This window comes from Pongo abelii, chromosome 9 (assembly GCF_028885655.2).
Source record: "Pongo abelii isolate AG06213 chromosome 9, NHGRI_mPonAbe1-v2.0_pri, whole genome shotgun sequence".
Lineage (NCBI taxonomy): Eukaryota > Metazoa > Chordata > Mammalia > Primates > Hominidae > Pongo > Pongo abelii.
In genome coordinates this window covers 59,685,669-59,700,314 of record NC_071994.2, presented here as the reverse complement: position 1 = coordinate 59,700,314, position 14,646 = coordinate 59,685,669, and the positions used below count along the sequence as shown (strand labels likewise).

Here is a 14,646-nt window from a genome sequence, read left to right as displayed (position 1 = left end):
CACCTTTTCACGGGGATCAGGCCGATGTCTGCGGGAGAAAGGCACAGGGGTTAGGACAGCTCCTCCGCCCTCCCTCCCTCCCACCGTCATGGAGTACTGCCCTGCTCTGGCCTCACTCACGTCTCACTTTGATGGACACAGTTTTCTTGGTTCGAATGAGGTTGATGACCTCCTCATGGGTACAGGAGGAGATGGAATATCCATTGATCCGGACGATCTCGTCCCCTACCTTGACCACAGGGAGAGGCAGGGAGCACCGGGTGGAGGGAGCATCAGGCAGTGGGGCAGACTCACCACCAGATGCTCCCGGACTGCTCTCCGGAAAAGGGAAGGGTGGCTGTGCCATCCCCTGGAATAAGCCTTGATCTCAACCAACCCACCCTCCATCAGCCTGGGGGATCCCAGGTTCAACCAACGCCCCATTTTACAGATGGAGAAACCAAGACAGGGGTGAGGGGCACAGCAGGTGTGCAGCAGAGCTGGGAGAAGATCTCAGAACTCTCTGCACCCTCACTCTGGTGCCCCTTTCACTCCACTGGGGCACCATCAGATTCTGGATTCTATGCAAAGGGTGACCTTTCACTCAGCTTTAAGCTATTCTTACTGGGACTTTGTCCCAACCCACCCCTAGGAAGCTGGCTCCCTATCTCTGTTAATTGCTACAACACTGTAACTGAGTCGGGGTGGGGACCTTCTGTGACTCCTGAGCCAAGCTCACATCACCAACACACACACACATACGATTTTTTTTTTCCCACCATATGGAAACTTGATGAACATTTTAACTCTGCTGTGGCCCTGACCTCTGAATTCCTATTTTGGGAGCAAGCAAAGAACAGTGAACGAGCACAGGGCTTTGGCATCAGATGTGCTGGGTTCAAATCCCTTCTTTTATTATTATTAGCTATGTGACCTTGAGTAAGTCTCTTGAACTGTCTGAACCTGTTTTCCTCGTCTGTAAAATGGGGAATACCAAGGTTGCGGTGAGAATTAAGTGAACTTGTGCATGTAAAGCCAGCTAGTGCCTGGCACACAGTAAGCACTCAATACATGATTGCTATTGTTATCATGAGTTAGTCCTGATCCCTGAATACTCAGCTCAGATCTCTCTTCTTAGGGCTTAGGCCACAGTGCATTGTGAGATGGGCCCTGGGCAGCCAGCCCTGGATACAGAGCTGTGGTGAGATTGCCCCCTGCTGGACACTGCCTGCTCCTCCAGGCACCCCGGCCCTGGGGATCAATTCTGGTGCTCCTCATTTAATAACCACAGGGCAGGAGGGACTCTCAGATATCAGCTGAAACTGAGGCCCAAGGAAGTGAGGTTTTGTCCAAGGTCACACAGCCCGTAGCTGCAAAACAGAGACTGGCTCCTGGAGAGGTTCCTGTCTGAGGCTAGTGCAGGTCAGCTTAACTCGGGCTTAACTCGAAACACACGTGCTCACCCTTTGGAGACTTGCTGGCACACGTGAGGGACGCAAGCTGGACTCCCTGTGGGTCTAGGTAGGTGGGGCTGGGTGGACATACAGCCTCCAAGGGGTCCTCTAGGGCAACTCCTGCCCTCTACAGCATTCCCACAGAGTCACTTTCTCACTATTCCAAGGGACGCTTCCCTCCCACTCCGGGACACAGACCCCAGTCTTCTCAGGGACCTGACAGGAGTGGTCAAGGGCTCAAAGTGGCACTGGGGTGGGGGCCCACTAAAGAACCTTCTAGGTTTCTGGGAACATGTAATTCAAGGACAGCGGCCAGACTAACTCCTTCCACCTATTTTTCACAACAACCCTGCAGAGCAGGAATTTGTATCTCTGTTAATCAGATGAGAAAACTGAGGCTCAGAGAGTTAAAGTGACTTGCTCAAGGTTACCCCAATAGTAAATAGTGTCGTGGGATTTGAAGTCAGGTCTCCCTGATAGACAAGTGGTGTCTCTTGGGTGTCTGGAAGCAGAAAAGAAGGGCATCCGGCCAAGCCTAGCTGCAATTCTCTGCATCCTGCCCTCTCTGAATCCTTGCCACCTGTCAGAGCCCTCAAGTCCCACACAAAGGCAGGGATTACACTGTCCATGTTATGACAGGGACAACCAAGGCTCACAGAATAATTTTCTAGGCCTGGAATATACAGCAAGTTGTATGGCACAGGCTGCCCTGTGCAAGGCAGAGGATGTAGGTTAAGTTAGGATATTCTTGGGAAAAACAAAAAACAAAAAAAAACCAAGTATCTCCAGCAGGGGACAAGGGCAGAGGGGTGGATCCCCAGGACTAGGTCCTGTGGGAGGGTCCAAGCCCACCACTGGGGACCCAGCCTCACAGGTCAAATCAGCACAGGTCTTTAGCCCAGCCAGGCTGTATCTGAACCTGCTCCTCCCCTGCCTCCAGCATCTTCTTCCAGCTGCCCTCAGGCATGAGAGAGATCTCCCCAGAAACATGAACCCCAGACAGGTCAATGGATGCAGCCGTTTTTCCCAAAGCTCCTCTGAGTAAAGTTCCCTGTCTTATTCCTAAAGGGAATTTGCCCAGAACCCCAGTCAGAATGATTCCCACACGGCCCCTGGCTCAGGTTGCAGGATCAACTTTCCTCCCCGTCTCGCCCTGTGTGGAGCCCTGCAAAGGGCCCTTTGTGCAAGGGCCACGATGATATAACGATCTGAGGGACAGCGGCACAAAGGAGAGATGAACCCGTCAGCTAGAGAAAGGGCCGATAATTCATAAGCCTGAGAAACAGCCAGGAAGGTAAAACTCTAGGTCTCATTAAAATACCCCAACGCCCCCAGTCATCGAGGCAGCATTGAGAACTGCTTGTCCTAAGAGAGCTTGCCCTGGAAAAAAGGCGGCCTCAGCTGACGCCAAGAGAGGAGCTCATTATGTGTTTTCTCTGGCTGCATTTCTGAGCTGGAAAATGTGCTGCAGAGGAAAGAAATAATGAAGGGGCTGAAATTTCAGACACCACCAGGGAGCCGTGAGACAGGGATTTAGAACAAAGCGGTGTCTGTCAGCTCCCTGTTTCCACCCCCTACGCCACAGTGTCTTGTACCATTAGCCTTCGAGCCCCTTGAAGCCGCAAGCTTGGCAGCCCGGATTGGAATGTTGATAACAAACCCCCTGGAAGCTCTTGGTGATGGTGGGAGGGCCTCCTTTATCTCAACACACAAAAACACAGCCCTGGGCTCAGGTAGGAGTGAGACCTGGAGGTCTGCCCATCTCTGCTCAGGCCCTGAGGTGTGGGGACCCCAAAGGAGAGGCACTTGGGTTGCTGAAGAGAGATTTCTGGGCTTGGCAGTCAGGAGACTCAGTTTCTAATCCTGGCTCTGCCACTTACTGGCCTCTGAGCTACTATTAAATCTGTAAAATGGGGAAGATCCATTCAATGCATATAGCAAGGACTGCTTGTGAGCATGTGACCTGTCACATTCCAGGTGTTTCTTAAATCTCCCTTTCTCTGTTCACTTACCAGACTCACAGCATTTGTGTGCCAGGCCCTGCTATGAGCACTTTCTACTATTAATTCATTTACTCATACAACCTGATGAGGTAAACAGTACTATCGGCAACTCATTTTATAGAGGAGGAAATTGAGGCACAGGGTTAAGTCATTCCACCAAGTCACACAGCCTAATGAATAGCAAAGCCAGAATTGAACCCAGCTAACCCTGCTTCAGAGTCTATGCTCTTTGGCATAACACTGCACCAGGCTTTCTTTCCGCCTGCTGGTAAAAGGCAACAGGTCCAAAACTTCATATGCCGGCATCACTATCTTCCTCTCTTGGGGAGTGGGGGAGGTGGGGGGAAGTGCAGCGGCAGCAGCTGGAAGGAAGCAGCAGTTGGAAGCAGGCAGCAGCCAGGTTACCAGCTTCACTCAAGAAAACAGGCAATTGCCTGCGGCCTGATTTCTATGAGCCTAAGAACATCCATCAGGATGCGCCAGTCTCTTCTTCGCCCGAAGGCTCAGAAAAGTGGGTGACCACGTTGTGCCACACAGCCTAGTGGATGAGTGAGGGGGAGACAGGAGGTGCGAGGCCCTCAGTCCCCCTCCCCCGGACACTGCTTGCTCACCTGGAGCCCGACGCTGTCTGCCTGACCGCCTTTGATGAGGTGGGAGATGAAGAGCCCACAGCCAAACTCCAGGCCACCACGCACACTGAGGCCGAGGCCTTCGGGGTGCAGACGGTCCAGACGCACCTCCTTCAGCTTCCTGCCACAGAGGAGAGGTCGGTGACGGTGCAGCTTGGCTGCCAGCACTGCCCCACCCAGGGTGACCTCTCCACCCCCTGCCTCCAGCCTGGTGGCTTCCTCTGCACCTGGAGCGCCGGGGGGTCAGCTGATCATATTCCACCTGGTGCTTCAGTGGGATCAGCGGCCGAATGGCATCAAACAGAGGCAGACGGCTGGGTTCATTGATGACCAGCTTCAGGTCTCCCACGAGCACGGCCACGTCCATGGTCCTGTGGAGATGCCGGGAATGCCTGGAGCCTCACCCCTGGCCATGACCTCAGGGACCCAGGGATTCCAAGAGAAAGCCATTTCAGCCACTGGGCCCAGGCTTAGGAATGGAGGAGACCACTCCTGAAAAGCCCAGAGCCCTTCACACCGGGCCAGTGCCTGAGAAGACTTTGTTATCTCATATAAATATCCCCAGGAAACCAGTCTACTAGGGATTGTTGACCCATTTTGCAGATGAGATGAAGCCAGGATTTCAAACTCAGTGCTGCCTATCTCTGACGTTGGGCTCTTTCCAGAGGGGAAAGCTCTGTGTGAGATGCTGATGACTCCTCACACACTCATCATCTCCATTCGTATCTGCTGCTAAGCTCTGTCAATTTCACCTCACCACAGTTCACGTGCCTCCTCCCTCACGCTGTTCAGACCTTCGACTCCAGCTGCTTGCCCACGTACTCACTGTCATGTCATCTTTTCTCAGTGTAAGGCACTCCCTGGCTTAAAACCCTTTGATGGCTCCTTACTGCCCAGAGGACAAAGTCCACTCTTCTCGGCAGGCTCAAGGCCCTCCATGACCTGTCCCCATGGAGCTTCTTCAGCCTTGTGGCTATTTATGATCTCCGTGTCCTCCCTCAGATTACTTATCCCCATTCACACCCTTGCTTTCACGCCTCCACACTTTGGCTGATGCTGATCCCTCATTCTGGAATGCCCTTCCCTGATATTCCACCTACCAAAATCTTTTTCTTTTATTATTATTATTTTTGAGACAGGGTCTTGCTATCTTGCCCAGGCTGGAGTGCAGTGATGCAATCATGGCTCACTGCAGCCTTGACCTCCTGGGTTCAGGTGATTTCCCACCTCAGCCTCCTAAGTAGCTGGGACTACAGGCACGTGCCACGATACCCAGCTAATTTTTTGTATTTTTTTTGTAGAGATGGGATTTCACCATGTTGCCCAGGCTGGTCTCTAACTCTTGAGCTCAAGCAATCCTCCTGCCTCAGCTTCCCAAAGTTCTGGGATTACAGGCATGAGCCACCGTGCCTGGCCCCAAATCTTTCTTATCCTTCAAAGCCTTGCTCAAGCCTTCCTGGTCCTTCCTCTTCCCTCGCAGTTGGAAAGGAAAACTCCTTTCTTCACATTTCTGCTTTTACCTCTACTTAGCAGTTATTTGATGTAACTTATATTAGAGTTCTTTGTGTTTGCAGTGTATGTTCATCTCCCCTCACCAGACCACAAGTTACTCCAGGAAAGAAAGTGGATCTAATTCATTTCCAGATTCTGCACAGTGCCCAGCAGTGGCAGGAGCTTATAAAGTATACAAAATGAATCAAAAAGCAAGTGGGTGATCAGAGACATCTGATGCAAGGACTATGGCCAGCTGGCATTTGTTGTTCTGTCCCAACAATCATGCTCTATTGAATCTATCTGGCTACTAGACAGCCTCCTCCATCAGACTGTGAGCAACCTGAGAACAGAGACCAATCTGTCTGGCTCACAAGTATACCCCAGCCCCTAGTACAAAGCCAAGTACAAAGTACTTGTGTAAATAGTTGCTGAAATGAGTGAATGGTATGTCCATTTGATTTCCAGGAGCAGTGAGCATCCACCCTCTGAGCTCCTCTGTCTCAGAACAACCCACCCCAGGGCTCCCTGAAGACAAAGGAACCCGAGTGGTCCACAAGAGATGGACCCAGCACACTTACTGGTGGTACATTCGCAGCACATCATAGAGATAGTCCTTCTCTGCATCATTTTCAATCAGAAAATCCACCTGGAAAATCCAATAGCAGAATCACAGCTCCAGACAGCACTCCGCATAGCAGAACCCAGGGAGGAGAGGACATCCCCAAAGGCCTCCCCAGCAGCTTTTCAGGGCTGGAGTTGTGAGGAGAGAAGAGAAGCCACAGGCCAGGCTGCCCCTCTGACCCCAATGCATCAGACCTATGCAGACCACCCCAATGTGGCCACAGGCGTACCGCTGCCCCTCCACATGTGGCCAGGCACCCCTTGTCCCCAGGTGGGGCAATATGTGCACACACGGGGATGTACACACATATGTACATATGTGAATCCCCATGTGACAGCGACACGCTGCCATGGCAGTGCTGCTGCTCACCCCCATGGCTGTGTCATCCGTGGCCAGAAGAAGCCCACTGTCTTACCTGATGGTGGCTGTAGTGCCGGATAAATGCTTTCAGGAAGGATTTGGGCCACTCGCTCAGATAGCACATGCCACTCGCCAGAAGACCCTTACCACCGAATTCTTCTGTAACATCAGTGCCAGGGGACCTTCACTCTGTCTTGTCCTGACCTTAGCTGGGTTGCCCTGAGTTCTGTCCACTAGTCAGTTTCCTGGCCACTCCTTCCGCCTCCCCAGGCCCCTGCACAAGCCCCGCAGGGGGAGAGTCAGGTTACATCATTTCAACTTTGTTGACGTCACTGGCTGGGACTCTAAGGTCGGGTTCAGGAGTTGTGTCATTAGCACCTCAATCCCAGTGGGAGGCCCTGAATTCCACTCCCTGAGTTACCTCAGTGTGAATCTCTACACTGTATCTTTGGGTCTCTCTTCAGCCCAAGAACGGGTAACAGAGCAAGGTGGAAGCTTGAGGGGTCACTGGGTCCCTCTCTCCTCCAGCCTCCCGGCCCAGGGCCTCAGCCCTTCATAGAGAGGCTGCGGCTGGAAGCTGCATGCTCTCCACTGACTGGTCCTCAGAAGAGGGCCAGAGCAGCGTTACCTCTTTCTGTGGGTATCCCAAGGGTTCTGGAAGACCGGGGCAGTCTATCTGTCCCACCACAGAGGGGACATGCTGGGCCCAGCCCTTGGGATTTCTGGCCTGAGCAGGGGGTACAGAATGCAGATTTCTGGCCTGGATCTGGCAGTACCTCCTTCCCTGTAAAATCAGACTGAGCATTTCATTAAAGGTGAGAATAACTTGGGAGGCTTGACTCACAGCTTGGGCTTTAGTGGCTACAGAAGTTCAGCCCACCTGCTCCAAAAGGGCACCCTTGCTTTCTCCCTACCTCAGTGCAAAGAGTTCCCAGCTAGGGCTGGGTGCGGTGGCTCATGCCTATAATCCCAGCACTTTGGGAGGCCAAGGTGGGCAGATCACCTGAGATCAAGAGTTTGAGAACAGCCTGGCTAACATGGCAAAACCCTGTCTCTATTAAAATACAAAAATTACCTGGGCGTGGTGGTGTGCCCCTGTAATCCCAGCTACTTAGGAGGCTGAGGCAGGAGAATCACTTGAACTCGGGAGGTGGAGGTTGCAGTGAGCCAAGATTGCACCACTGCACTCCAGGCTGGGTGACAGAGTGAGACTCCATCTCAAAAAAAAGGGAGCTCCCAGATGACAGGAGATGGAAGCATCTGCTTGAGTGGGTGGTACTAAATCTTAGGGTGGGAGGCTGGCCTCTCGCATCCACCACCTCCAAAAGCTCATCTCTCTACATAGCCTGAATTCTCTCACACCCCCTGCTCAGGCCTGTGGGGGGGGGGGGTGCCTCCCTGAGACAGGCCTGGGCTGCCCACACTGGGCTGTGATGGAGAAGTATGAACTCTCCTAGCAGCAGGGGCGAGAAATATCGTTATAAATTAGATATGTCGCATGCTTGCTCAGTAGTTTCTTGTACCCCAAACCAAACCTAAATCCAAACTCCTTACTTTGACTTATCAAAGCCCAATCTCCTCTCCTACCAGTCTTCCTGGCTACAAAGCCCTCCTTTCAGTTCTTCCCACAGGCCGAACGCTGTCCAGCCTCAGGGCCTTGGCGTATGCTTGTTCCCTCTGCTTGGATTGCTTCCCCCACTTCCCTGCCTAGCTGCCTCCTTTCCAGAGAGGTCTTCCCTACTCACCTACCAAGACAGAACCCACTCCTGCACCCCGGAGATGTTTCAATTCCTTCACAGATTGATTACAATTTGTAATTTAAGGTTTGTTTTCTCTGTGAATTGTTTTCTCTGTCACCTTCGCTGGACAGAAAAATCCCATGAGGGGAAAGATGAGGTCTATTTTGTTCTAAATTCCTCGTGCCTAACACATAGTAAGCACTCAATAAAGAAGTATGGAATGAATTTATCTGCCTGCCTCCTGGTATGCCCACATGGTCCAGGTGGGAGGGAGGTAACCATGGGAACAGAAGGGGAAGAGAAATGATGTTGCCCCCATGCGGTGGCACCAGGAGCTTTTCATGGGCTTTATTCCATTTGTTTATCACATTGGGGCCAATATTCTCACACCATGTTGCAGCTGAGGAAACTGAGGATCACAGAGGTTAAGTCAACTCACCCAGTGTCCCACAGCTAATAAGCAGAGCTAGGATGTGAACCCAAGTCTGACTCCAAAGCCCATGTTCTTTCTGCTACGCCACGATGACCATTGATTGTGACTCAGGCCTGGCAGGGGAAAATAACTCCCAAGGTCCCTTTAGGCCAAAATTTCAAACCCTTTGCTTTCAAGAACTCCTTTCTTATCTCTAAGCCCCATCTCTCTCCTCTGCACTGTTAAGAAAACACTTTTGGCTTGGTCTATAATGAGTGAGAAAATGGGACATCTTTTGAATGACTCTTTGAACCCAAGTGTTCTACTTTCTAAGGGGAGTATAAAAATCACGTCTGCTTTGGCTGGAGAGAGGACGCCCTGACCAAAGACTTCTAGCCTAGTTATAACCCTGGGTGGTGACACAAGAAAGAAGATGGGAGAGGGAATCTCTTATTGACTGAGGCCTTAGGACTGAAGTTCTCTCTTATCCCTCTTTGCAGAAATGTATCCTGCTGTAGCATTAGATTTCAGTAGTGAGGAACTGTCCTCCTTAGACCATGTTTATTGTGCATTAGGTGGAAAACTGAGGTAGAAGAGTAAGGTAACTTGCCATGTTAGGGTCTAGGGTTCTGTTTTTCTCCCTTTCCTGGGCCAAGCACAGATCACCTGGAGATGGTCTTGGTGGAAAGGAGCCTGTCCCTGCAGGTCCTGGGCTCCTGGCCCTTGTCAGCAGCCCTCCAGCACTGACCACTGCTCCCAGAGGTCTCATCCTACCTGTCTCCTGAGACAGCTGCAGAGCTCAGCTCTTCAGCCTCATGTCCACCCACTGTCACCGGTTAGGTCACTCAAACCCTGTCCTCAGTTCTGCCCTTGCTCACTTCACCACATCCCAAGTGGGACTCAGCTGCAGTGGAACAGATCCTTCCCCTGACACACTGGAATCTTCTTGTCCTCACTCAGATCATTCCATCTACTGCCATGTCTGACTTGTCCATTTAAACAATTCTCTATAGACCATAACAGCTAACAGGGAAAATAGATCTGGTTTATGTAGAATGCTCTTTAAATATGAATCTAAGTGATAGATCATCAAAAACTTGAAAACTGGTTACACAGGAGATCCTGCAAAGGGAGGGATCATTCTCACCCAGAAATATCTCAGAAAGACTCAGAGACAACAGCACTGCTTTGTTCTCTGACCACACTTGAGTGAAAACACACACTCACACCTCACTCTTCAGGCATTAAAAGGCACCAGGAAAGAAAGCTGAGAAAGATGGAAGTTTCTCTAAAGCCTGAACGTGCAGTAACAATACCACCATCACTTAAATTACTTTTTCTTTGTAGTCTTCCCTGTGGTCCAAATCAAATTACTTTTCCAATATTAAAAAATTATATAGTGTCCTCTCTTCTGGAATTCCGCCTAGCACTAGCCCGAGGATCAGTTTTGGGGAGCCCCTGCTCTAGGGTGCTTTGTACCATTGTCCCAGTACCCTGTACTCAGGTACATATGAAGCACCAGGCACGCAGTAAGTCTCCCACACTCCTTTCTTCCCTTCCTTCCAAACATGTTCTTCATTTCCCTGTGGAACCCAGAACCATGTCATGCACACAGGTGCACGGTGCCCAGTGGCGTCTGTTGATGAAACGTGAACTCTATTTGCTGTAGTCTAGAGCCTTCTTTCTGACCTGTTGGCCCAGGCCTGGGTCACCACCTTTCCATTGGTCCTCAGCACATATATTCTGGGTCTGCCTCCCCTTAGTTCACTTCCAATTCATCACAAAAAAGTAGGTCCCAGCGACTCCATCTATCCACAATGGACGGCTTCCCTCCTCTCATCTGAATCCTGCCTTCATTTCAGATGAGGCCCAAGTCCCCTCTTCTAGAGTCCAGAGCCTCCTCACCTACCTCCCAGCCTGAGGCTCTTTCTGTCTGGCTCACTTATCCCAGCCAGCCTCTCCCTACTGACTGTCCACTGCCTGAGGAACTTTATGTGTATTATCTTTAATCTCCTAACAACCCTCTGAGGTGAACATTATCATCCCCATTTTACAGATGAGGACATAGAGGCTCAGAGAAGTGACAGAATTGAGACCCCAACCTATGCCTACTGGCTCCAAAACCTCTGCTTTTTTTCAAACTACCACATGGTATCCACTTACGAAATATAACTCTTTTGTTGTCCACTTGTCCATTACACATTTATTGAACACCTACTGTGGGAAAGACACCAGTCTTTTTTCTCCGACTAGATTTAGAAAGCCTTTCCTTTTCTCGGATCCCTCTTGATATTGAGCACAGAAGCCCTAAAGGAGCCCACCATCTACAAATAGCTGTTGGGGATCTCTGTTATCATCCCTGCTCCCCCCTGCCCCTGCTGCCAGCCCTGCCTAGATTAGCATTCGCTGACTGATGTTTCTCTGGCACTGTGCTATCGGTCTGTGTGGGAGGGAGGAGGGGACAGGGAGCATCTCCACCCTCACAATCTTCAGGCCCCTTGTCTAGGGTATTGGAGGCAAAAGCTGGGTTTGGCCATGTGGTACCCTCCAGTCTCATCCCCCTGTATTCCCCCATATGGACTGGCCCTTCAGGATAGCTACACAGGGGAACCATGGGACATTCAACTCAGGAAGATTCAACTTTAGGTGTGCACCGAGTCAAACATGGAGAAAGAGAGCCAGAACAAATTAAATAATGCATGTTGTTCTGCCTGATGAAGTCTCTTTGGGCTGTTGTGGGGATTAAATGAGTGAGTATATGTGAAGCACGTATGACAACGCCTGGGACATTTCAAGGTCTCCAAAATGTGTGCTAGATCTCCAGACTTCTCCACCCTGCCCTTTGTCCAGAGGGCTCTGCCTGGGCTCCCCTCCCCTCTGGCTTTCTGCTGTGTTCAGCCATCGGGAGGCACAAGCAGGAGATGAGAGGCGTGGGGAGACAGGAACTGAGGCTCTTAGTCCCTGGGGGCTGGCTGCTGGGCCACAGTTAGGCAGGTTCCTCCACCCAAGGCTGCAGCTGCTGTCTGGGCCTCTCTGGCAGCCCTGGTTCTCACATGTTCTGGTAACCTTCCCTCTACTGGCCCCTTCAGGGATGCTGGCCTCCTGCATCTGGCCCCAGGGTGCAGCTTGTTGGGTCATTTAATCCTGCCCTTTTCTGTAGAACCTCTTCATAAAGCTTTCTTGGCTTCCCCCTTGGACAAGCCACCTGCTCCCTGCTGCCACCCTGGTTAGCCATTAGCAGTGGTGGTACCAGCAGTATTTCCTCTCTGTGGACTCCTCCTCTACCTTTAAGACTCACTTCAAATGTCACCTCTTCTTGGTCAAGTCTTTCCTTAGGCTCCCCCACAAAGCTGGCCACATCTTTCTCTGTGCACACAACAGCACTTTGTCCCCAACTCTGCCATGGGACTCACCAAGCTGTGCTGAACTTTCTCCCTTTACCCTCCTGTTTCCCCACAAGCCTGTGTGTGGCCCAGACACAGGCCTGGGTTGTGAGTGTGGTGGTGGAGCCAAAGAACCCCTTCCCCAACTGGGTCTGCTCCTCTCTGTGCCTCAGTTTCCTTATCTGTAAAATGGGGACTAACATCTCTTTTTAAAATGGGATTTAGTCACTGTGAGAGATTAATCATTGTTTTTTAGTATTAATTTAATGAGTTAATAATTATGAAGAGTTTAGAACAGTGCCTGGCAGGTAGTAAGTCCTGTGTTTGTTACATAAAACTAAGTGAGAATAAGTGGACATTAATTCTATACCCACAGCAGCGGGCAGCGAGTGGCCCTCTGTAGATGTTAGTGGGATGAATAGATCCAGCCACACTTCTTCCCAGGCCTTCAGAGTGTGCATCCCAGTGGTACCAGGCTTTATTTGATTCTCCTTTTCTTATCATCCATCTTTTCTTTTTCTTTTGCTTTCTTTCAGGTTCTTTCTTCCTTGTCTAGGGTTCTTTCATTCTTTCTCTGTCTCCATCTCTGTCTCTCTCTCTCTCTCTCTTTCTTTTCTTTCCTTTTCTGTTACTTTCTTTCTTTTTCTTTTTTTTCTTTTTTTTTTTTTTGAGACCAGGTCTCACTCTGTCACCCAAGCTGGAGTGCAGTGGTGTGACCACAGCTCACTGCAGCCTCAACCTCCAGGCTCAATTGATTCTCCTGCCTCAACCCCTCAAGTAGCTGGGACTACAGGTGCACAACACCACACCTGGCTAATTTTTGTATTTTTTGTAGAGATGGGGTCTCGCTATGTTGCCCAGGCTGGTCTCAAACTCATGGATTCAAGTGATCCTCCCACCTCAGCCTCCCAAAATGCTGGGATTTCAGGCGTGAGCCGCCACACCCGACTTCTTTTCTTTTTCTGGAACCACTTTATTGAAGTATGCCTGACATGTAAAACGCTGTATATATTTAGTGTATACAACCTGATGAGTTTGGGGATAAACGTGCACGTGTGAAAGCATCACCACCATCAAGGACATAGACAGTGCCCTTCATCTTTTCAGAGGCTCTTGACATGTCAGCTAGTTTGTAGTATTTCACCCTGTGCCTGGCATAGCAATCACGCCCTGCTTCTCCTTGCTCTCCTTCCTTGCTTGCTGCTCCTTCTCCTCCAAAAGTTGAGGTGCCCCAGGCTCTGTCCTGGGTCTCCTCTCCATCTGCACTGTCTCTCTAAGTGACCTCATTCATCTCAGGGGTTTAAATACCACTCATACCCGCAAGGACCTACCGATGCTTATCTCCAGGCCAGACTTACAGCCTTCTCAGTCACCTCTAGCAGGCGTCTCAAACTTACAGCATTCAAAGTGGAACGCTAGGTTTCCACCACCTCCTGCTCTGTCTCCACCAACCTGCTCCGTCTCCGCCAAATGTGGATTCACCCTTGATGCCTCTCTTTCTACGCTCATAGCCAATCCATCAGCAAAGCCTGTCAGTTCTTCCTTTAACATGTATCCTGAATCCGACCCATTCTCACCTGAGTCCGAGCCCCTGCCTCTGGCCTGGGCTCCTGCAGGAGCCTCCTGACTGAGGTCCCCCTTCTACTCTTGGGCCCCTCAGTGGATTCTCTACAGGGCAGCCAGAACAATTCCTTTTAAATGTAAATCATTCACACTTACAAGAAAATCCTGACCTGACTATGGCCTATCAGGCCCCTACCACCCCTCCGACCCATTTCTCACCATTCTCCACTCACGATTCCTCTGGGACACGCTGTCCTACTTGCTGTTCCATACAGGCGGGCATCTGCTTGCCTCAGGGCCTTCACACTTGCTGCTTCCACTTTAGGGAATGCCCTTCTACATGAATCCCTGTGGCTCCTTCTCCTCACTTCTTCTAGGTCTCTGCTCAGACGTCACCTCTTCAGAGAGGCCTTCGTGACTGCCTCCCTTGTTACGCACTGTCTCTCTCTCCCCATCTTAGTTTATTTTTTCATAGAATTTATCTGGCATTGTATGATACTTTTGTCGATTTCCTTTTAACTATCTGTCTTCCCCACTGGAATGTACTGTTAAGACAGCAAGGGCTTTATTTTGTTTTTCGATGCTTAGAGTACTGCCTGGCATATACTAAGGGCTCAGTCAATATTTATTGCCTATGTGAATGAATGAATGATTAACAAATTCCTAGAGAGTGGTGGCTCTTTCTGATCTTATTCATCCCACCCGGTTGTCAGATGCCTGGCCCCAGGCAGTGTACACAGCTATGCTCATAAATGCATGATTGCTGAAGAGGCAATAAATACTTTTAAGCAAATGAGTAACCAAGTTCCTGCCATGTGCTGGTGCTGCGAACAGAGGAGCAGTCTCCCTTTGAAAGCTGATTCTCTGAGGGAGAAAACAGTTTCTGACCAAGCCCTGCTCCCCCAAATCCTGGCCCAAGGTTGCTACTAGTTACTGGAAGGGCATGCAAGTGCTCCTGGCGGCCTTGGGGTAACTTCACAAATCAAAAGGAGTCGATGCCTGGAGCCT

General features: G+C 50.5%; 1 protein-coding gene across 3 annotated transcripts in view; it reads right to left on the bottom strand.

Annotated features, from left to right (window-relative positions):
* USH1C (USH1 protein network component harmonin) overlaps nucleotides 1–14,646 on the bottom strand; it is a 50,413-nt gene that overhangs the window by 33,113 nt on the left and 2,654 nt on the right. For all 3 annotated transcript variants that reach the window (XM_054523986.1, XM_024254722.2, NM_001132749.1), the window contains 5 exon segments: nucleotides 6,138–6,205; nucleotides 4,293–4,436; nucleotides 4,048–4,186; nucleotides 121–229; nucleotides 4–28 (listed from right to left, as the gene is read on the bottom strand). In XM_054523986.1, coding sequence (XP_054379961.1) covers nucleotides 4–28; nucleotides 121–229; nucleotides 4,048–4,186; nucleotides 4,293–4,436; nucleotides 6,138–6,205 — 485 coding nt within the window.